Genomic DNA, 23,972 nt, shown 5'->3' on the forward strand with positions numbered 1-23,972 from the left:
ATCTTTAACAGTGGAAAGATTTTTTTCCTAAAATGTACCTATGCATTTGCACCTTCAGCCAGTATGGAATTGAATCTTCACATGACATTATTATTCCCAATACCAATTATTGGGTCCAGTATTCTGAGCTTCAATTACTAGCATTTAGTGAAGGAACATAGTCTTTCCATCCACCCCATGCCACCCCACCCTACCTCCTTGTACCTCCTAGAGACAGGATTTCAGATATAGGCTAGTCTGAAACTAGCAATTATACCTCAGTCTTCCAGGTGATAGAATCCCAGGTAAGCTGCCTATTCCCTTTGAAAACCACCCTAGAGTACTACACATGAATCTGCTTCTGTCCACCTGCACTGTACCCAGACCAGTCAGCATGTCAGGCATGCATTCTACTACTGAGCTGATTCCTGAGCCTGTGTTTTATTCTTTTGTGGACATGCACTCCATTCCCCCCCCCCCTTCTTCATTACATTGTGTGTGCACTGGGTCTTCAGTACTTCTATCTGCTGGCTTTGGTTTCACCCTGGGAAACAACTTAATTAGAATTCTAGACAAAATGAATAGTTGCTGTGGGAGCATTAAGGCCCTACTACAGGAAACATTCCATGGAGAGTGGTTGCTCATGCCTGTGACCCCCAGCACTTAAGAGCTGGGCTATACAATGAGTCCCGGGCCAGCCTGTATCAATCTAAAAAAACAAAAGAATATATTTCATGACATCAATTACGGGCTGCTGAGGACTCTAGCTTCTTACTATCTCTTCCCGTGTGTGTGTGTGTGTGTGTGTGTGTGTGTGTGTGTGTGTGTGTGTGTGTGTGTTAGGGAGGGGGCTGAACCAGGGCCTTGCACATGCTAACATGGACTCTCCAATGAAATACCCTTCTGTCCCCTCACTGTGTTTTAATCGAGCTGAGGGAATTTCACAACCCTTGAATTCCATGCAAGTCAGATGCGAAGGATCTATCGGCGGTTTCTAGTAAGGTCCAACTCCGTCGTCACTAAGCACAACGAAAGCAGGCATGACAGTGGGAATCGGAAGGTCTAGTTAACCAAAAACAAGGAACGACAATGACAATGACAACTAAATTTTACTCAGCTTCCCTACTGCACTCTAGGCTCCTGCTTTATAGGAACTCATGTAAACAGCTGAGTATTTCTCACTAGCCCCGGCATGGGAGCAGGTAACGAAGCAGACGGCTTCTGAAGTCAATAGAGGAGAAAAATGAGGCATTGCCACCCATCTCAAGGGGGTCCAGAGTGAACTTCTGTGCGATGGATCGAGCACCCCCACCCCACCCACACACCGGAAGTTTTGAAATATCCTGCAGGCTCCCACAGACACAGTGGCTTCCCTCAGCCGCCGCTCCCAGGGCCCTCGGTGGGCAAGGGGAGCTCCCGGTGTCTGCAGCACCCGGGCTAGGTAGGCCACCAGCCTGCCAGGAGCCAGGCCGTCAATCACAGCCAGCACTCGCAGCTGCGTCCCCGCCGCCTGCCGCCCGCGCGCAGGGGCCGGGCAGCGGGCAGGTGGCGGCACCTGCGGCCGCGACCCGAAAGGGGCTGTTCCGGCTCGGCTGCCAGGCCCGGGGGCCACGCGAGCCCTCGGCGGTGATCTCTCGGGCCGTCGTCCCGAGTGCGGCCGCGCGACAGCCAGGCCCGGCCACGCGAACTGCGCTCTCCTCCTGGCCCTGCTCGCCGCGCGCCACTCACCGAAGAAGCCTTGCACGATCCCGAGCGGGTGGCTCAGCCAGTCCTCTCCACAGGGCATGGCGCTGAAAGCCGGGGCCAGCGCGGCCCGTGCGGCGCTCCTCCGTGGGCCGGGCGCCCGGACGCCCGCTGCTCGTCAGGGGCTCGTCCGCGCCCTCCCACGCGCGAGGCGTCCCGAGCCGCGGGCCGCCAGGGGAGGCTGCGGCGGTGATGAGCGCCTCGGAGCTGCTGGCCAGCGGCAGGGGCGGCCTGACCGTCCCAACCTCCACTTATCACAATGGCGGGAAATCGCAGCCACCGATCGCGCTGCCAGCGATCTGGGTGGAGCTCGAAGAGGGAGGGGCGACGGGAGCGTGCTGCGCAGTCCCGGAGGGGAGGGGTGGGCGGGGCGAGCGGCCATTTTGGAGACGGGTAGAGACGGGGCGGTCGCGCGACCGCCATCTTGGAGATGGGCAGAGGAAAGAGGCTCACTCAGAGGAAAGTGTGCAGTTGTCACTGTGTGAGCGCGTTGATGGGAAACTCCAAAAGGGTGCCTCATTGACTCAAAGTTTGCGTCCTTGCGCAAGGACCAAAAGGCACAAACTCGCTTAGGTCTCAGAGTCAGCTCTGACCAAAATTAAGGGGTGAAACACTATTTGGTGCCCCCCCCAACCTTTTTTTTTTTTTTCTTCTGTTTCTGGTGCTAGAACTTTTCTATGGTGCCCTTCCCAAAATCCCATGTAAGAACTTGGCTCCAGCTTAGTGAGTTCTTCCTGAACGATTTAATTATCAAAGAGGCTTTGCAGCCTTTGTGGGCATCTCAGTTCCTCATGGAGAATCAAGCGCTCAGAACTTTCTTCTGGTCCAGCCTTTAGTTTCTTACCTGGAAAACACTCAGGTGTGTTTCTGCCTCCAACCTGGCTACTAGGGAGCTAGCTGTGGCAAGATACCCACTCACCATAGAGCTCAGGATAGATACTCTTAGAGGACAGATCCAGAAGGGCAACTCCACAGTTCAGCCTAGGGAATGTAGGAATCGTCCAAGTTTCGTAAAGAGGCCATTTACCCACTGTATAGGATGTACCAGAAAACCCTGGTTTCATCATCTATACCTACTTGGCAAAAAAAAAAAAAAAAAAGGTAATAAGAATGGACTCTAGAAAGTAGATAGCCGAAGAATAGCTCAGTGGTAGTGCACTTGCCTGGCATGCAAGAGACCCTGGGTTTAATCGCTAGCAAGGAGTAAAAGAGGGACAGATGGTAACAGATCAATAGAGATGGTAGACTGAGCCCAGAGACTTCCGTAGGGCAGTAGGGGAAAGGAACAAAACCTGCCCCTCTGCCTTTCTTGGTCCACTGCTCTTAACAGCACACCTGTTGATGAGGGAAAGCTGTCAGGCATTGTCTTTAAATCCCAGCACTTGGGAGATATAGGTAAGGAAGATCAGGAGTTCACAGCCAGCCAGCCTTCGTTATACACCCAGTTTGAGGCCAGCCTGAGCTACATATGGCCCTGTCTCAAAAAAAAAAAAAAAAAGTCTGTGAACATGTGTGCCACAAGTTTATGAACAACCAGGGACAAATAACTTAAAGTGGCTTATAGTTTGGGATTATGTAGCAGTGATCCACAGAGAACAATACATTTGTAGAGTAATGACAGAAGTCTTCAGTTTCCAAAGACAAGTTACAAGAAATCAAAATATGAAAGACCTGTGGTAGACATAGTTTAGAAGTGTGTAAAATCTTTCCGCTTCTGGGTTGATAAAGACCTAAAATGCTTCCAGGAAATTAGCTCCTGCATTATCTGGCAGGAAAAGGGAGGAAGAGCACCTTGAAAACCTATACCCTGCTTCTATGTGTGTCTGCTCAGTTGCCTTCAACTAAAGATAGACTTTATGCCATTGGAGCGACTGACTTCCTAGTTTGCTACAGGTTGGAAGAGGTAATTCGGACTTGGCATCTCAATATGATTTTACATCTGGCATTTGTGAGTTGAGAAAACTAACAAGGCAAGGACAATGTTCTTTGAATGAGAATGTCCCCATCGGCTCATATGTTTAAATACTTGGTCTCCAGTTGGTGGAACTATTTAGGAATCATTAAGAGGTGTGGTCTTGTTGGAGATGTGTCATGGGGGGGGGCAGACTTTGAAGTGTTGTGGAATATTATTTTATGTAAAGGTGTGTTACTTTTCCCACCTAAGGCACCTGATTGGTCTAATAAAAGGCATCTGAATGGCCAATAGCTAGGCTGAGGAGGGGTAGTCGTGGCTGGTGTTGTTCTTTTGTTACAGTTATAGGAATAAAAGCTGGAGGGGGGGTCCCACGTGGGAGTCCCAAGGTAAGGGACCACGAGGGAGAGCATAACAGGTTCCATAGCAGGTGAGGGTGACCGAGGCGGAGGGAATAATATGCCAGGCAGATAGAGCTTAAATGAGGAGTTTAAAGAGACGTAGAGGCACCCAGAACAGAAGAGGAGAGAGGAGAGAGAGAGAAGTGAGGAGAAGAGAAAGAGAGCGAAAGAGCGTAAGTGGGCCAGGGTCTCTGGCTTTTAAAGGGGTCCTTTACTCCTGCCTGCAGACTGGTATTCATGTACTGCCTGAGTGCGTTCTGCCCGGTGACAGGGGCAGGCCAGCGTAATGCCTGAATCCTTACAGCTGGCAGGCAGGGAGAATAAGTAGGAGGAGGAATCCAGGCTAGAGAGAGAGAAGAGAGGAGAGAATGAGGAAGAAAGAGAGTGAGACTCCTAGGGGCAGCCAGCTAGGCAGCCGCCAGCTCAGCCAGACATGGAATAGGACATACAGAATGAAAGAAAGGTAAAAAGACCTAAGGCAAAGCATAGATGAAGATAAACAGGTCAATTTAAGTTAGTGGAACAAGCATAAGACCAGTGTTAGTATTAAGGCATCTGTACTGGCCTTCCCTTGATGATCTGGTTCTGACAGGATATGTCTTCAGCTACAGTCACTAAGAACACCTCCTGTGCACATTCACTACATTCCCTTTTAAAAAGGGCCCTGTCCACCTCCCGTGTCCCTCTCTTTCCCTCTCCCCCCTTTCTGTTCCTTTCTTTCTCTCTGCCAGTCTGTCTGTCTCTCCCCATCTCTCTGCCTCTCTTTTCTGATGCTCCTGTCCCCAGAAGCTGGTCTCCACCCTTCCCTCTCCCCCTTACCCCATTCCCTTTTCCTTAATAAAAAACCAAAACAAAACAAAACACTCCACTCGAGTGCTGTAGCATGGTACTTTTTAAATTACAACAGTCAAGCATTCATAACTAATATTAAGTGTCCATGTCTGCTACCTTTGGAGCTTCAGAAACTTCCCACCATTTCCCAGTGTGTTCTCTCTGTCTTCTGCTTTTCAGATTAGGATATGCGATCTCAGCTGTTCCTGTCACCATGACTTTGCCCAGGGACTCCCTGGACTCTCACCATCATGGACTCTGACCCTCTGAAACCTAATTAAAAATCTTTATTTCAAAAGTTGTCTTGGTCATGGTGTTTTATAACAATAGAAACGTAACTAAGACATAAATATCACCACTTCGTTCATCCATTAATTCATTCAATAGGGATAGTAGTCATGTTCTTGAAATTGAATGAGGGGAATGTCATATTTTAGCTTTTTTCCTCATCATATACAAAAATTAAAGCATGTGCTAAGATATCTGGCTTTAGAAGTTTTATTGATTGATTGATTTTTATTGTTGTAGCCTGGGTTTCTTTGCAACTCACTATGTAGTCCAGGCTGAGCTACATCTCCGGTCCTCATCAACAGACACTTTGGAGGTGGGGGGCGGGCAGGAGGGAGATTTTTTTCAAGACAAGGTTTCTCTGTAGCCTTGTGTGTCCGGAACTCAGAGATCTGCTTGCCTGTGCCTCCTGAGTACTGGGATTAAAGGCATGTGCCACCACCGACTGTTTTCCACAATAATGGACTCTTAATCTGACGGTGTTATTGGGAGGACTGGTGTCCATGAAGAGGAACTGATTAGAATAAGGCTACAGAGGAGCATGACTCTGAAGGGTATATCTTGTTCTGGGCCCTTTTCTCTCCTTAATTATCACTCAGTTTTCTTCTTGCTGTGGTCCAAAATTTTAAAAAATATCATATGTTGAAGTTAATTACTCATAGTTTTGGAATTTGGGTGTTTCTGAGGTGACCACATATAAGTCAAGCTGCCAGGAAAGCTGTCCCTGCACTTATAAAGAAGAAAGCTTTTTGTTGTTGCTGTTGCTTTTGTTTTTTGAGGCAGGGTTTCTCTGTATTGCTTTGGAGCCTGTCCTGGCACTCACTCTGTAGACCAGCCTGGCCTCGAACTCATAGAGATCCTCCTGCCTCTGCCTCCTCAGTGCTGGGACTAAAGGTGTGTGTCACCACTGCCTGGCCTCAGGAAAGCTTTTTATCACTTCAGGCTGAGTAGGTTCTTTGCTATTGGTCTGATGGAGAGAGATACATGTTCTCTCTTCATGGAATGTTTGTCAGTGTTCCAGGAAACAAACTTAAGGAAAGTCTGCAGGTTATTGTTACTATGTGTTTAGTTGATTGTTTTGCCAAGCTGTAAACTGACCCCCCCCCCAAAGGGATGATCTCAGGTCTGTTTCACACATCACTCTGCTGTACAGTTCTCTGCCTTGTTACTAAAGCAATACTAACTTCTAACCTAGCATGACTTCTGGCAGTTTGAGGTCATATTATCTATGATTCACTTATACGCATCTCCAACACTATTCTCCCTCCTTCCAGTCCCCATTAAAATGCTTGTCTGAAGAAGCTCAACACTGCCAGAATTTGCTGTTTTTCTTCCAGCCAAAACCTGCAAATAGGCAGATAGATACACGACCCCAGATTAGAGCAGTTACTCTAGAACGTTTGCAATTATAAACCTTTTCTCTGCCCCTTTGAAAGGTAAATCGTCTACCATTTGGAACTGCCTTACCAAAGATACCTTTTTGTTTTTTCAGAGACCTTTGAAAGGTAAATCGTCTACCATTTGGAACTGCCTTACCAAAGATACCTTTTTGTTTTTTCAGAGTTTCTCTGTTTAGTTCTGGCCATCCTTAGAACTCACTCTGTAGATAGTAATTATTATTTTTTTGTTGTTGTTGTTTGTTTTTTGAGATAGGGTTTCTCTGTATTGCTTTGGAGCCTGCCCTGGAACTAGCTCTGTAGCCCAGGCTGGCCTCGAACTCACAGAGATCTGCCTGCCTCTGCCTCCCCAGTGCTGGAATCAAATGCGTGCGCCACCACCGCTCGGCGGAGATAGCAATTCTTACTCCCATTTTCTACTACTGCCTGTCATAAAGATATGATAATTGCTGCGTGTGGTATTATTAATCTCAGGACTGGAAGAGCTGATTCAGGAGAATGAAGGACAGTCTGGGCTACATAGCGAGATCCTGCCTCTCAAGCAAGCAAATAAACAGAAAAATAAAAATAAAAACAACAAAACCCCAGATAGCCCATGAGAAACTCAGACAGTCAGGCGCAATCGAGATACTGCGACTTTCAGTAATAAAAATAAAAACAACAAAACCCCAGATAGCCCATGAGAAACCCAGACAGTCAGGCGCAATCGAGATACTGCGACTTTCAGTATGCTTTAGAGCTTGGATTCGGAACCAGAGCGGCCACGCCCCTCTACGCCAAGGTTCCTGTTTCTGGCGTAGTCTCCAGAGGTCGAGAGTATCACGTGACACGCTTGGGGCTGAAGCCGATTCTGCCTTATTGCTTTTGGGCGACGTCAGCTTCCGAAGGAAAATTGGTTCCTGAGTAGCTTCCCGGCCTGTGGTCCCGTGCGCAAGTGCGGAAGTGCGGTGGCACCCTGGTTGATCGGTTTCCGGTCTGTGGTGCAGCACCGGGCTCACAGAGCCACGTAACGGCTGGGGGTCTGCAGCCATGGCTGATAGGAAGACTAACAGTGGCGGGGCGTCCTCCTCCTCGACGGGCACTAACTTACTCTTCTCCTCGGCCACGGAGTTCAGCTTCAACGTGCCCTTCATCCCCGTCACGCAGGCCGCCGCCTCTCCGGCTTCCCTGCTCTTGCCCGGAGGTAGTGAGCAGAGGGCGCTTGGGGGAATCAGTGTGTGCTCGGAGGAGGGTGGGACCGGAGCGTCGCCTTCTCTGGGCCGCTTTCCAGGGCCAGCAGTGGCCAGCTTCCAGAGGGCCAGGGACTGTGCGATCCTGGAGGAGGGGCCCAGGTGATGAACCCCTGTCATTGCACAAGTTTTTGTTGAACACCCACTGGTGTGCTGGGTGCTGGCAGGGAATGCAGCTAGATTTGACAATTACCCTCTGCTAGAATACTGCAAGCTATTCTCTTACTGGGACACCCCCGTGATAGGGCAGGCCATCACCTAGGAGATAGTAAGCTGTCTTCACAGGGGACGCTGCTCTTCCTGTAGAGTCCTATAAACTCTCCTGCAAGACGACTCCGGGTTTCAGGAGGATACCTCCTAGGGTAGACAGCGCTTCCTACTAGGATCGATATGTAATATCCGGAATACAGAATGCATTTCTCATTTTACAAGGTATCGCTTCCTCCGAGTTTTGCCTTATCTCTTAGGCTCCCACACCTGCTTTCACTTTGGGTAGGCTCTGTGTATTGTCTGGGAAGATTTGATTTCTGGACAAAACTATAGTAGTGAGGAGCACAGACTGTGTTCCAGTCCTGGCCCTGCCACTAATTTGCTGTGTGGCCTCAGGCATGACATTTTACCGTCTTCTTAAATTTCATGTTTTTAGCACCTTCCCCCAACCTTTGAGACAGGGTTTCAACGTTGTGGAACTCACTATGTAGAGGAGGTTGGCCTCAAACTCACAAACTCACAGAGATCCCATTGCCTCTGCCTCAGTGCTAGGATCAAAGGCGAGGGCCACCATGACCGGTCTCTCTCTCTCTCTCTCTCTCTCTCTCTCTCTCTCTCTCTCTCTCTCTCTCTCCCCTCTCCCCTGTAGAGCTCTGTAGTGCTCTGCACATAGTGTTGTGTAAATATTTGTGAGCTAAGAACCTCCGCCTCTCCATTTGAACTGTGAACTTCTTACCTATTGTATTTGTAAGCTCTTGTTTATAGACATGTCCAGCACATAGTTCCTTGTCAAATACTGACCCTTTTCCACTAAATAATTCCTACTTGGAAGACTAAGGAAGGGAAGTTTCTTGGAGAAGGGAAGACAAACTGAAGTACCTGCATATGAAGGTTCTCCTTTCTGTCCTGATTCTTGGTGCTTGTAACTGTCTGACATGTACTTACACCTGTTTATTCTACCAGGTGAGAGTGTTAAGCTTCATCAAAGCGAGGACTTAGTTTAGTCACTACTATAGCCCACTGCCCAGAGTGCAGAACTCATGATATCCAGTGGCCATTTGTTGAGTTCGGGGATTGGGGTGTGGGGGTGAGTACCAAGAGTGTATCTGTCTCATTTAAGCCGTGTTGCTGAAAGGTTAAGTTTTGCTTTCTTTGCTAAAGGATTGTTGTGGCTGGCGCAGATCGCTATGGAAGGATCCAGGAATAAATAAGGCCGTGCCTTGGAATTTTCAGATCACTCTCTGTGTCTTGAGTGGTGTTTTGATTCATGCCCATCTTCCTTGCTGTATAATAATGGATTTGTGTGTGTTATTGTCAGTGCTTGAAATTTCTATTTTCTTTTTTTTTAATTATTTTTTTTAATTGTGTGTGTTAGTGTTTTGCCTGTGTCTGTGTCTATTCGAGGGTGTCGGACCCCCTGGAACTGGAGTTACAGACAGTTGTGAGCTGCCATGTGGGTGCTGGGAATTGAACCTGGGTCCCACCTTTAGATTTACACATTTATTGATTGATTTTTGAGACATGGTTTCATTTTGTAGCCCAGAGTAGCTTGTGGCAGTCCGCTGGTTCAGTTTCCCAGGTGCTGTGACTGCTGGTGTGAAACAATTCCTAGCTTTACACTTTCTTTAAAATTCTTGATGGCTTACTTAGTTTTATTATTTTTAAAAATGTGTACTTGTGTGTGTGTCCTGTGTGTGTGCACATGAGTACAGTTGTCCTAAGAGGCCTCTGTAAGAGCAGCACACACTCATAATCACTGAGCCATCTCTTCAGCCCCTTCTTGAAAATTGTTGCTTCTTAGATGCAAGCTTATTTTTCTGTGAGAATACATAAATAGCTTTTAAAACTGCCATTCCATAACAAGTATTTTCTTTTTTGTTTCTGAGACAGAATCTCTTTGTTATGTGGCTGTGACTGTCCTGGATCTCCCTATGCAAACCAGGCTGATCTTGAACTCACAGAGAACCACCTTCAGCTCCCTCCTGAGAACATAACAAGTATTTTCTACACTTAAAAGATTTCATGATTAGAGATCTCTTCAGAGCTTTTCTAGAGACAAAGGAGATTCCATCTCCTTGGAAGCAACAGTGAATCCCTTCAGTGGAAGAGACACAGGAAACAGTTTTATACATTCAGCAGATAGGAACTGAGCAGTCTCTCTCTGTCAGACCCTGTTGCAGAGGTCAGGCTAGCACAGAACAGTGTGTCCACACTGATACCTGCTTACAGAAGCTGTTGTGGTACAGCTACACCACCAAAGCAGCTGGAGGTGGGGTGGACTTGACCCCTGTGAGTCTTGGCTGGTGGAGTGGAGGGATGATGTCCCTTAAGGTCTCATAGTCTCACAGGAAGTGATATGAGCAGAGTTTGAAGGATCCGAAGAAATGAAAGAGTCTGGACATCTGAGAACAAGCTACAGGCTTGGCGGGAGTTGGTGGGGGATGATATGGGGCAGTCTGGACCTCATTCCTCCCGTTTCCAGTCCTTCCACTCCTTCATGTAGATCACTGACTAGCGTGTGTGCAGGGGCGTGGTCTAGTGGCCTGTGGGGCTCATACTGTGCTAAAAGGTTTGTGCTTCATTGAGCTCTGCGGGCAGCCTTTGAAGAGTTTTGTTGAGGGTCTCTGTAGCTCTGAGTGGCCCACAACCAAGTTGAACTCAGTGTCACTGAGATCCTCCTACCTCTTACCTCCTGAATGCTGGGATTAAAAGAGTACCAACATACCTGATTTCCTTTGAAGGATTTTTTTTAACAAGACAATGAAATTAGGTGTGTTTTAGAAAGGCTTGGGTTTTCTTTCTTTCTTTCTCCCTTCCTTCCTTCCTTCCTTCCTTCCTTCCTTCCTTTCTCTTTTGTTTTTTTGAGATAGAGTTTCTCTTTATTGCTTTGGAACCTGTCTTGGAACTTGCTCTGTAGGCCAGGCTGGCCTCAAACTCACTGAGATTTGACTGCCTCTGCCTCCCAAGGGCTGGGATTAAAGGCGTGCACCACCACCACCTGACAAGGCTGTGTTCTCTAAGAGTGCACTGGAATAGGATTGACTATCACAAATGTGGTCATTTAGTTACCCCCTTTATGTCAGGCAGGAGTAGATGTTACTCTAGCCCAAGTGAGCCACATTGGATATCAAGGGTAGGGGACAGATGGGAGACTTCCATTTTTAATTTTTGTTTTGTAATGCTGAGGAGCAGACACAGAGCCTTGTCCACTTCAGGCAAGCAGTCTGCTGTTGAGGGACATTCCATGGCAGAGGTGTTTATCAGAGGCCTCTTGACTCTTGAGGCCAGGCAGTCAGTTCTGTGTCAGTGTCAAGGTCCATTCTCCTTCATTAGAGCTCTGAGTCCAAGCTCTGCAGCTAGTGTGTAGTAGGTATTGCATTCCTGGTTCTTTAGTGAATATCCGAAGGACTACATAAAAGTCTGAGAGATGTGAGGTTTCACATTGAAATCTGGATAGTTGTTGGTGAACTTCTGTTTGAAATGGGAATGGTTAAGATAACAAATTCATTGCGAGGCTTACTAAGTTTGACACATGTGACTGGGTCTACCAGAAGTGTTGGAAAGTTGTGGAATACAGGAGGACAGTCTGAATTTGACATGAGACGGGAGAGTCACAAGCTGTGGGTCTAGATCCACTTGTGTCTGTATAGAATTAGAAAGTGCTCCTGGGATGAAGCTAGAGGTATGTTGAATCTTTTTCTTCTTCCTCTTTTTATTTTTTTTTAGATTGGCTTCATATCTTAGGGTTTCTATTGCTGTGAAGAGACACCATGACCACAGCAACTCTTAAAAAGAAAACATTTAATTGGAGTCGTTCACTTACAGTTTCAGATGTTCAGTCCATTAACATCATGGTGAGAAGCATGGCAGCATGTAGGCTGATGGTGCTGGAGCTAAGAGTGCTACATACTGCAGGCAACAGGAAGTCAGCTGAGATTTTGGGTGGCGTCCTGAGCATAGGAAACCTCAAAGCTCAGTGAGACACTTCCTTCATTAGGCCATACCCTCTTCAACAAAGCCATATCGTGATAGTGGCACTCTTATGAGATTATCGGGGCCAGTTACACACAAACTGCCACATTACATGATGGCCAATATGATTTGGAACTTTTAGGTCCAAGTGTTCTGTCTGCCTCAGTCTCTGAGAAGCTGGGACTGTAGGAATGTCTTTGAATAGTGTGGTCCATCATGGGCGATAGGGGCAGCCATAGACTCTGTCCTCTGGCTAGAACTACGTTTGGGGGCATTGTGACCAAACCTGTGGAGTGGAGGCTCTTCACTATTGCTGTGTGAAGTCGAATTGGAAAAACCTGGAAGCTGAATGCAGAATCACCATGAGGTCACAGAGAGCCCAGAGCCTTGGCAGTTCTCCAAGGGCAGGGACCATAATGTGCCTGTGTGCTGGGAATGGCTCCACACATCTGATGGACTGTAGCCCTCCAGCCGCTGCAGATAAAGGTGACCAAAACAAGGGACAGAAAGATTAGGAGAAGAAAGTTGAAAGCTGTTCATAAAAGTAGAGTGGGGTGAAGGTCTTGAGGTTAGTTAGTGGGAAAATTATGCCTTGTGAATTACTTGATAACAAAATGAAACAAAAAGATTTCTTGTGAATTACTTGTTTTCTCTTTTTTCAAGACAGTTTCTCTGTGTAGCCCTGGCTGTCCTGGAACTCACTCTGTAGACCAGGCTGGTCTAAAACTCACAGAGATATGCCTCCTGGGTGCTAGGATTCAAGGTGTGAGATCTACACCTGGTGTGAATTACTTGATAGCAGAATAAAAAATATAGTGAAGATGAAGTTGTCCAGAGAGAAGTCAGGAGACCTTCTCTGAGAAAACTGACTTTCTAGAGACTTACTGCTTTGTTATTTATTGTGTGTTATATGTGGAGGATCTAAGAGTAATTTGTGGGAGTTGGTTCTCTCCGTCTATCCTGTTGGTTCTGGGGCAGCCAGATTTACCTGCTGAACCATTGTTTCAGCCTGTGACTTGGTGTTCTTTAATGTCTGAACATCTAGTTATGACCACTGCTTACAATTTAGGGGTTGCACTTAATGGGTAACCTACCTTGCCTTGGGAACACAAAGAGTACATGCTTGATGGCAGAGTTTTTCATTGGGACCACGGGCTCCCAAATAACTACATGGAGGCTCCTTGTTAATTATGAAAGTTTAGCTAATAGCTTAGGGTTGTTTCTAGCTAGCTCCTATAACTTAAGTTAACCCTGGAACTCACTCCTGTAGACCAGGCTGGCCTTGGACTCACAGGTCCACCTGCTTCAGCCTCCCAAGTGCTGGGACTAAAGGTGTGCACCACCACCACCTGGCCATCTTTTTTTTATTAAATCAATCATAGTGACATATATTTCTGTACTTCCCCCTTTTGTCTAAATAAAAAAAGAAAGGTTTTCACTCTAACAATATAACTGTAGACAATAAGAACAATTATCAGGTAAGAATTGCATTTACAATGTTCAGTCCATTTGTATTTGGCATTATTTATCTTTGTGAGTCTAAAGTTTTATATCTAATTTACCTTTATTATTTAGTTTTTAATTGCATCAAAAACCCCAGGAGGGTGTAATGTTACCTAATGACAGAGAATCTGACTGACTGGACAGTCACCCAAAGTTCTTCTGTAACACTGGGGCACCCAGCTTTGGCCTAGTATATCTGACAGACATTTTAGTGAAGCAGGGAATCTTTGAGGACTGTTCTACCTTTTCTTGGCAAAGTTTGGCAGTTGCTTTCTTTTGCATCCTGCTGGTCCAGTTTAGATAGTATGCTGTCAGCAATTGAGGCAAGAGCAGTTTCTTTGCTCAGATGGCTAGCTTTTACCATGAAGAAAGCAAACTCTATACGGAGTTTCTTCAATGCTGTCATCCTCTTTTGAAGCAAATTGGTGGTGTTAGGAGGAGACGTGACTCACTGTCATGGAAAGCCTTAGGTTATTAAACACCTTAGATGCCATAGTCTGTAGATCTTTGAAGTGTTTGAAGACTGTCTATCTAAAGATACCTTATCTGACTACAAGTTTGATTATTATGGATGATTATTAACCTATATTTCTTAATTATACATTAGATTTCTTTCTTTCTTTTTCTTTTTTCTTTTAAAGACAGGTTTCTCTGTAGCTTTAGAGCCTGTCCTGGAACTCACTCTGTAGTCCAGGCTGGCCTCGAACTCACAGAGCTCCTCCTGTCTCTAACTTCTGAGAGCTAGGATTAAAGGTGTGTGCTGCCACTGCCCCACTTATACATTACATTTTAAAAAAATATTTATTTATTATGTACACAGTATTTTGTCTGCATATATGCCTGCATGCTAGAACAGGGTACTAGATTTCATTACAGATGGTTGTGAGCCACCATGTGGTTGCTGGGAATTGAACTCAGGATCTCTGGAAAAGCAGTTAATGCTCTTAACCTCTGAGCCATTTCTCCAGCCTTATACATTACATTTTTAAGTGAGCTGCATAAACACAATACCCCAAACAAGAGTAGAAATACACATATAGTATAATAAAATTAACTTTAAATTTGTATCAATAAATGAAAATCCATATCAGTATAAAATACTTTGAGATTAATAGTTGCTTTTTGGATTAAAGTAGATTCAATAGTCTACCCTTTTTCTTGTCATCCTGTATTAGATCCCCCTTTTTTTCCTTTAGAAAGAGATCTTTGAATTGAACTCCTTTGTTTAGCTTTTCTTCTATGATCAGTAACAACTTGTAACCAGCTCCCCTTAAAAATTATAACCTGTTTATTTCTGTCTGGATCTCTCTTTACTGAGCATCTGTACTGTTTTTGGATTGCATGAGAGGAATCTTAAACTGCTGTGTCAGCCGCAGGCACTGCTCCACTTAGTGAATGGTGCATGGCACTTGGTGACTGACATACCTCTACTTGTCAAGTACTGCCAGTGCTTCAGTTTGTCCTTATAATTGTAGAAATAAAATTAGATATGTTTGGGTGTATGGTAACATTTGAATTATATCAGGAAAAAAGATTTAACATATAAAAATAGGTACAAAAATAGGTTTCTTTAAAAAAGAAATCCTTTATGTAAACATGAACAGTTTTGTTTTGTTTTGGTTTGGTTTTTGCAGACAGGGTTTCTCTGTGAAGCCCTGGCTGTCCTGGAACTCTGTAGACTAGGCTGGCCTTGAACTAACAGATCCACCTACCTCTGCCTTCTGAGAGCTGGAATTACAGGCGTTCAACACCACACCTGGCTGTAAACATGAATGTTTAAAACAAAATAATTACATTTATATAGAAAATTAAAAGGGCACATTCCAAAATGTTTCTCTTTTTTTTCTCCTTTTCTTTTTTTGAGACAAGGTTCTTGGTGTAGCCCTGGCTGTCCTGGAACTCACTCTGTAGACCAGGCTGGTCTCAAACTCCCTATCTCTGCCTCCTGAGTGCTGGAATTAACGTCATGGGCCATCATGCCTGGCTTTCCAAAAGTTAATGTTAACAGTGACTGTCTCTGGTAGAGTAATTCATAACTTTTCTGTACTTTTTTTTAGCTTTTTCAAATAAAAGTTTTTCTCTTCAAAATTTTAAAAGTTTTTTTTGTTTGTTTGTTTTAATGATTTACTTATTTATTATATATACAGTATTCTCCCAACATGTATGCCTTTGTGGCAGAAGAGGATACCAGATAACCATTATAGATACTTGTGAGCCACTATGTGGTTACTGGGAATTGAACTCAGGACCTCTGGGAGAGCAGCCAGTGCTCTTAACCTCTGAGCCATCTCTCCAGCCCTTAGAGGTTTTTTTTTTTAACTTTTTATTTTTTGTACTTTTCACATGCATCTTGATCTCATTCATCTCCTTGTTCCTTTGTGTCTGACCTTTGCCCTTGCATACTCCCTGCCAAAATAAAATGAAAAAAAAAAAAAAAAAAAAAAAAAACCGCGAAAGTCTTGCGGTGGAAACTGTATGTAGCATGACACAGTGAGGCACACGGTATATCCTTTTGTCCATACGTTTTTACTTGTGAGTGTTCATTGCAAAGAGTCATTGGTTTGGTTTGAGGCCTCTGGTTAAGAGAAAAGATTTTAAGGGAAGGATTTTCCTTTTTCCTTATAGTACAGAAAATACAAATTAGAATAGCAAAGTAACAGGTCTAGCTGCTTGGTCCTTGTTACCGAGCCTCCTACAGAGGTGGTGCTGCTTTTAAGCCATTCTCCTTTGCTCTCCTGTTGTATTGCAGAGGACTCCACAGATGTTGGTGAGGAGGATAGTTTCCTTGGCCAGACTTCTGCTCACACCTCCACCCCACAGACATTCAGTTACTTCTCTCAGGTACCAAGCAGTAGTGACCCTTTTGGAAACATTGGACAGTCGCCCTCCACAACTACATCAACATCGACTGGACAGTCAGCCTTTTCCAAGCCCCCAGCCACACTCCCTTTTACAACTGGATCCCAAGATGTGTCGAATGCATTTCCACCGTCAGTTTCCAGGGCTCATTTTGGTGCTGCACCTTCCTCACAGCTGGGAGTAAATACCTATTTGCCGTCTCAGCCCAGTAGTCTCCCTCCAAATATCGGGACCCCCCCACAAGGGATTCCTCAACAAGGACATAACCCATATCGCCATACTCCTGTCAGTAGCAGGGCGAATCCTTACATTGCACCCCCACAACTGCAGCAGTGCCAGACGCCAGGCCACCCCTCCTACCCTCCGCCTTCCGGACCCCCTGTGCAGACGTATCAAATGCCGACAGGACCGATGCCACCGGTATGTGGACGTCATACCAGTTTTTTGTCTGAGTGAAAGTTTTAAAAGACTTTGTATGTTACAACTTTTTGAGGTTTTTTTATTTTTGTGTGTTTCATTTTGTCTGTATGTGTGTTTGTTGCCATTTGCATGCAATGCCCTTGGAGGCCAAAAGGAGGCATCAGATCCGGAACTGGAGTTACAGGTGTTAGCCACCATGTGGGTGCTGGGATTTGAACCTGGGTCGTCTGGAAGAACAGCCAGTGCCCTTAACTGCTGAGTCATCTCTCCAGCTCAACTTTACACACTTTAACATACACTGAGGATAAACTATATTTTTAACTTATTTTACTTTATATGTATGGGTGTTTTACCTGAGTGTGTATCTGTGCACCACATGTGTGTGCTTGGTGCCTCCGGAAGCCAAAAAAGGTGGTCAGATTCCCTAGAACTGGGGTTATAGATGGTTGTGAGTTATCATTTGGGTCCTGGGAACTGAAGCCAGGTCCTCCAAAAGCACATGCACTGGGCCATCTCTCCCGCACCAGACAGATTTTGTTTGTTGGTTGGTTGTTTTTTTGAGACACAGTTTCACTGTTTAGCACTGGCTGTCCTGGAATTTGCTTTGCAGACCAGGTTGGCTTTTTACAGAGGGGTGTGGTGTGTTACTGGTGATCCAAACCAGGGTGATAAATGTAGTGGGTAAGCATCCCCATTGGGCTATCCCCCAGCTCACCTTTAGTTATGAGATGGGATCTTGCTAAATTGCCTTGTTTGGTTTCAAATTGCTGATCTTCTTGGCTCAGCCCCAAGCACTTGGTATTATAGGCATATGTCACAAAAGTTGTTCTTTGTAAACCGCATGCTTCAAAGTAAACTTTTAAAAGTAGATAATTGGAGACGAGCAAGATGGCTCAGGGGGAAGGCACTTGCCGTAAAGCCTGAGGACCTACTTGATTTAGATCCCAGGGCCCATATAGTAGAAGGAGAGAATTGACTCCTACAAATTTCCCCTGACTTCCACACTTGGCTATGATGCAAGTATGCCCACCCAAGTAAATAAATAAATTGGTTATAAGGTAGCTATCAAGTGGTTCCTATTCAAGTTTATATCACCTGTTTACTGGAGTAATGGTTGATTTTAATTGAATAAGTACATGCTGATATTTTTTTGTGTATAATTTCAATAAGTGTTATCTAAGGACTCTTGAGAATTGAGGCAATGTAGTCTTTGTAGACTGCCAGCTGCTTCTTATCTTACTCATACTAGTTAGTGAGAACACTTAAATTACAGGGACTGAAAGTGATTCCTCCACTAACTTTAATGTTTATGGTTTGGTTGCAGCCAATCAAATGTGTGTGTGTGTGTGATGTGTGTGTTAGATCCACATTTACATACTGCCATACTTAGAATGTAATGACTGGGTCAAGAAGTATGGGTATTATAAAGATGTTAAAATTATGGGACCTGTGCAGGTCTTGTGCATGCTGCCAAGTTCAAGCCATACAAAATCCCAACACTGAGGAGGAGAAGTGGGCACAGAGTTCCGCCCCTAACCAAGAAGCTGTTTGTGCTTCATAGCTGCTGGGAGAGGGCACTGGGCATATCAACCACACTCCAGGGCAGGCCTTATGCTCTGGAGTAATTGGCCAACACAAAATGAACTACATAGATTTTTTTTTGTTTGTTTGTTTTGCTTTGTTTTTTGTTTTTCAAGACAGGGTTTCTTTGTGTAGCTTTGGAGCCTCTATAGTTCTGGCTGGCCTCGAACTCATGGAGATCCGCCTGCCTTGCCTCCCAAGTGATGGAATTAAAGGAGTGCACCACAACTGTCCAGCTAAACTCTATGTTTTTCTTTGTGTGTGCTTTTTGTTTGTTTGTCTATTTGGGGATTTTTTTTTTAAAGAGCATGAAGTTGGGTGATGGGGGCTTGGGAGGGGTTGGTAGAGGGAAATATATGTCTAATATATTGTATGAAAAAGTTTAAAAATAGTTTCATTAAAAATTTAGAAATTTCCAGGCAGTGGTGGTGCATGCCTTTAATCCCAGCACTTGGTAGGCAGAGGCAGGTATATCTCTGTGGTTTCGAGGCCAGCCTGGGCTACAGAGTGAGTTCCAGGATAGCCAAGGCTACATAGCAAAATCCTGTTTTGGGAGGGTGGGAATTAAATATGGGAAATATATTTAGGGGTGTCAGTTTGCCATTAGTGTGCAGAAGTCTAGTTTATTTTGCAATTGATCTGAGGTTTTGTTATACTGGTTATAACCCTAAATAGTTACCTAGAGATACATGTAGGATAATTATTATTGATGTCAGTTGGATCTGAAGCAGGTAGAGAATTTCTTTTGGGCACATGTGACAGTTCTAACCTTTTTCCTTCAGCTCCCTCCATCAGTGCAGTCACCAGCACAGCAGCAAGTACCTGCCAGACCTGTGGGACCCCCTGTACAGGGGCCACCTCCTTTTATACTTCAGAACCAGTATGAACCTGTTCAGCCTCATTGGTTTTATTGCAAGGAGGTGGAACACAAACCTCTGTGGATGCCTTTCAGTGTGCTTGACTCCCTGAATCTTGAAGAGATCTATAATTCAGGTAAGTACCCATCTTGCATTATCCCACCTCATTTGAGGAAAAGATAAGGGTATTTATCCATGAGCTACTTTTTGCAACTGTCAGATTCCTGACTCTATGTAGGTCTCCAGACTCCACTTTAAGATGGTGGTACTAATTCATATGTACCCTGAATTATTGAGCAAAGGATTTAAAGAATTAGTTTAGCAATTTCCTTTGTTTTAGCTGGGCGCAATGGCACACTTTTCATCCCAGCACTTAGGACAGGCAGTTTGAGGCCAGCCTAGTCTACATAGTAAGGTCTATGTCAGCCAAGGCTACATAGATCCTGCCTCAGTGAAACAAAACAACCAAAAGTTGTTTTAAATCAGAGAAGTACAGTTCTTACATAATCCAAGTTTTAGTTTTCCCATTTGCCTTACTCATTTGTAGTTATAGGACATCAAGTATTTCCTGTGGAACTCTGGTTTGTAAAGTGCTCTGTGAAAACATTTTTCTGAGGTCAGATGAGTTTTGGAAATAATTACTCTATATGATTCTTTATCTTGATATTTGACTATGAGACTTAAATATCAGTCATTATTCTCTAGCAATAGACTTCATGGAACATTGTGGTACTTTGATGCTATTGCTTTGTTTTACTTTTGAAATGGTATTTTATTGAGCCCAGGCTGGCCGCTAACTTACCATGTTGCCAGAATTAGCTAGGAACTCATAATCCTCCTGACTCCATACCCAAGTGCTGAGATGACAGGTATATGGCCGTACATCTGGTTTAATTAAAAAAAAAAAAAAAAAAAACAAACTACGAACTATTTCAGTTATTTCATGATTGTGTTTTTAAAGCTTGCCCTCACTCTTTCTACTCAAGAAGAGTCATGATGCATAGGGGCTCACCCCTGTGATCTCAGTACATGGGAGACAGGAGCAGGAGGACTGCTTGGAGGTTGAGGTCAGCCTGGACTACATAGTAAGACTCTGCCTCAAAAAAAAAAAAAAAAAAAAAAAAAAAAAAAGTGTATGTCATAACTTTGAGTAATACAGATTATCTGTATTCTTAAATAAAAACAAACTTAATTGTCTTCTTTGAGTATTGACTAGTAGCATCATGAATATTAAAGTTCATGTTACTTGCATTTTCAATTGTGCCTGGTAACATTAGGGAAAAATGTCCTCTCTTGGTTCCTAGTGCAGCCAGATCCTGAAAGTGTGGTTCTAGCCACAGATGGAGGGCGCTATGATGTCTACCTCTATGACCGCATGAGGAAGTCTGTGTATTGGGAAGAGGAGCCAGCTGAAGTGAGACGCTGTACTTGGTTTTACAAGGGGGACACAGATAGCAGATTTATTCCCTATACAGAGGAGTTCAGTGAAAAACTAGAGGTATGAATGCTTTACTTTTTATACTTTTTAAAAAAAACAAAAAACAAAAAAAACCAAAACAAACAAACAAACAAAAAAAAAAAAAAAAAACAACCAAAAAACAAAACATAGCCATGTATATGGGAGGCTTCTGTGACACCGCTCAGTGGAGATGGCTTTATTTACAAGATGGTCTGTCTTGATCCTTGTCACTAGGGAGATTGATCTTTAGGTGTTATCATCATTCAGGATGTACTGCACGTAGTTCAACCCAGTGTCAGGCCAGTGTTGGAGTGTGTTGGGGGCAGTCTACCTCTGCTGAAGTGCTCATATCAATCCTTCAAACAAAATTAGGTAGAAACAAGGCATGCTAGCAATTGTCTGTAATCTCAGCATTCATGAGGCCAAGGCAGGCTATCAAGAGTTTGAGGACTGCCTTGGCTAGAGAGGGAATCAGTCTACAAAAACAATCTCCTTTTGATTTTTCAAGGCAGGGTTCTCTGTAGTTTTGGAACCTATCCTGAAACTTGCTCTGTAGACCAGGCTAGCTTCAGACTCACAGAGGTCTGCCTGCTTCTGCCTCCACCACCGCCCGACTAAAGCATGATTTTTGAAAGGGTTTTATGACATTTATTTAAGTGTGTGCTCACTGTAGTGTGTGACTGGAGGTCAGAGAATATACCAGAGTTGGGAATGAAATTCAGGTTTTTAGGTTTGGTGGGAAGGGCCTTTACCCACTGAGCCTTCTGGATGGCCCTTAAAGTGTAATTTTAGTTAGTCAAATAAGGGGAAATGTGCAACAGGGTACTGATTTCTAGAGCTTAAATTTGAATCCAAACAAGCAAATAATTAAATATGTACTATAATTGTTTGTTCTTCCAGGCTTATTATTTGAAGCTAAAAGTACAGTGTTCAAGTAGGAGTATGTGAAAGTAGAATAAGCATTTCTTTTAACTGTAATGATGATATCATATGTGGGAGACACAGGCTGCAGGCTAGGGTAGAGGTTCCAGCTCCTGCCCAGCTTTCTAAGAACCCCGCAGCATTGGTGGAGGACGAGGGAGAGACACTTGATGCGTATGACTCTGCGTTATATAGGTGATCCTGCCCTATCTGAGTACCAGGACAAAGAACAGAAAATTCTTTTGATTTGATAATGATGCAGTTGTCTCAGAAAACCAGGGGAACCTTTAGAAATACCATTAGCCCAAATGCAAGAGTTGGGAGTGACTGTGTACAATCAATCAAAGTTAAGTTAGCAACATTCCTGTGCAATAGAACTGACCAGTTAGAAACCATAATAGAACATACTGTTTATAATGCCAAGAAAACTCCAAAGACTATAGAAAAAATTCAATAAAAGACACTTAGCCACACCAGGCGTTGGTGGGGTACACCTTTAAAGCCTTTAATCCCAGCACTCGGGAGGTGGAGGCAGGTGGATTTCTGTGAGTTTGAGGCCAGCCTGGTCTACAAAGCGAGTTCCAAGACAGGCTCCAAAGCAACACCGAGAAACCCTGCCTTGGAAAAACAGAAAAAAAAAAAAAACCTCATGAGGATTAGGGCTTGTAGTTGTGTGTAAAATGTCTGCCTAGTATGCACAAGGCCTCTGGATTTGATTTCTAACATTTTGAGGAGAAAAAAGATATCCTTAAGCTGTACACAGTGATATGAGCTGCTAGGCTTAGGAATTTAAGGTTATAGCAAGATTATACTGCCCCTCCCCAGTGATCTTTATGGAGGAAAGGTATGAAAAAGAGCTTAAAAATTGCCTGAGTATGGTAGGTAGCCTGTGCCCTTAATTCCATCAACTGGGAGATAGAGGCAAGTAGATTTCTGGGTGAGCGGCCAGCCTGGTTTACATAGCAAGCTCAAGATACTGTCTCAAAAAAAAAAAAAAAAAAAAAAAAAAAAAAGGCAGGGAGAGGACTGTAGAGGTGGCCTCTGGAATAGAGAAAAATAAATACTTTGTATATGCAGCATCAGCATCAAAGTTGTCTTCTCAGAGTCCTTGAGAGATTTAGTGTATCTCCTTCCCTTCTACCCAAATACTGTTGAGTTACTAACACCTACTACCCCTGAACGCAACTTATGAGGAACTAGGTTGTTATAGAAGAGATGAGTTACGATGAAGTTATTTTGAGTAGAGTGGCCCCTAACTCCATATAGCCAGTGTCTTTGTACATAATAAACAAACAAAACGGAAATATTCAGATAGAATGCTGTAGTTTGATAGAGGCAGAATTTGGAGTTAGGCTTCTGCCAAGGAATGGCCTTGATTGTAGCAAGCCAATAGTAGTTAGGGGGGTATTCTATGCAGGTTTCACAGGGATTGGTGTCCTGCTGTCACTGTGATTTGGATTGGTAGCCTCAAGAACTATGAGACAAGTTCATTTTATACTACTTGACTTCTTCAGTTCTAGGAAACAGATACACTGTCTCAGCCTCCATTATCTTGTCCATGTAGAGGAGATGATAGTACAGAGTGTGTGAGAGCAGACACTGGAGTCAGGGTAGAAAGCATGACAGTTAAACTGACCTACTCTTCTGCATAATTTTGTGTCTTCTCCACACTTGTCTTGATGGTTGTAGTGACTGAATTGTGTGCCATTTTGTCACTGCAGGCTGAATATAAAAAAGCTGTAACAACGAATCAGTGGCACCGCAGATTAGAGTTTCCAAGTGGAGAGACCATCGTTATGCACAATCCAAAGGTGAGGCACCTCCTGAGATGGTGGAGGCCCCCCTAAAGGCTTTCTTCTGCATGTGTGATACCATTTCATCTTAGTGTTTTTGCAGGGATTTCTTTGTAACAAATGTACTACTTTTTAATTAATTAATTTGGTTTTTTGAAACAGGGTTTCTTTGCAGCTTTGGAGCCTGTCCTAGAATTCCCTCTGTAGATAGATCCACCTGCCTCTGCCTCTTGAGTGCTGGGATTAAAGGAGTGCACCATTGCCACCCAGCTTTAATTTTATTCTTTATTTAATATGTACACATATACGCATACATACATACATACTGAGAAAGGGTTTCTCTATGTAGCTCTGCTGTCCTGGAACTCACTATGCAGAACAAGCTGCTACAAACTCAGAGCTCTATCTGCCTTTGCCTTAAAGGCCCAAAACAACCATGCCTGGCAAGTGTGTTTTGGAGTAACTTATTATAAATTGTGGAAATTCAACTTTTTCTCATGAAGTTTCTGTTTGAGTAACATGTCGCTGATATTGAGTATCACCTTAGAAGAAGTTTGGTGAAACTTTTCATGTGATTTGATGGAGCTGACTCTTTACAAAGGGCCAGAGAAAATGGT

General features: G+C 44.2%; 2 protein-coding genes across 4 annotated transcripts in view; one reads left to right on the top strand and one right to left on the bottom strand.

Annotated features, from left to right (window-relative positions):
* The window catches only part of Mcmbp (minichromosome maintenance complex binding protein), a 50,983-nt gene extending 49,006 nt beyond the window's left edge, over window positions 1-1,977 (bottom strand). The window contains exon 1 of the mRNA XM_051193133.1: window positions 1,708-1,977. Coding sequence (XP_051049090.1) covers window positions 1,708-1,765 — 58 coding nt within the window. The 5' untranslated portion in view covers window positions 1,766-1,977. The remainder of the gene's footprint in view (window positions 1-1,707) is intronic.
* Window positions 1,978-7,501: 5,524 nt separating this feature from the next.
* Sec23ip (SEC23 interacting protein) overlaps window positions 7,502-23,972 on the top strand; it is a 41,288-nt gene continuing 24,817 nt past the window's right edge. The window contains exons 1-5 of one of the 3 annotated variants that reach the window (XM_051193135.1): window positions 7,502-7,734; window positions 16,215-16,744; window positions 19,108-19,318; window positions 20,487-20,680; window positions 23,284-23,373. In XM_051193135.1, coding sequence (XP_051049092.1) covers window positions 7,581-7,734; window positions 16,215-16,744; window positions 19,108-19,318; window positions 20,487-20,680; window positions 23,284-23,373 — 1,179 coding nt within the window. In that variant the 5' untranslated portion in view covers window positions 7,502-7,580. Of the gene's footprint in view, window positions 7,735-12,301; window positions 12,449-16,214; window positions 16,745-19,107; window positions 19,319-20,486; window positions 20,681-23,283; window positions 23,374-23,972 lie in introns of those variants that run through there. The other 2 variants (XM_051193134.1, XM_051193136.1) reach the window with 2 other exon arrangements.

The sequence above is a fragment of the Phodopus roborovskii genome, unplaced genomic scaffold (assembly GCF_943737965.1).
Source record: "Phodopus roborovskii unplaced genomic scaffold, PHOROB, whole genome shotgun sequence".
In the NCBI taxonomy this organism is placed as follows: domain Eukaryota; kingdom Metazoa; phylum Chordata; class Mammalia; order Rodentia; family Cricetidae; genus Phodopus; species Phodopus roborovskii.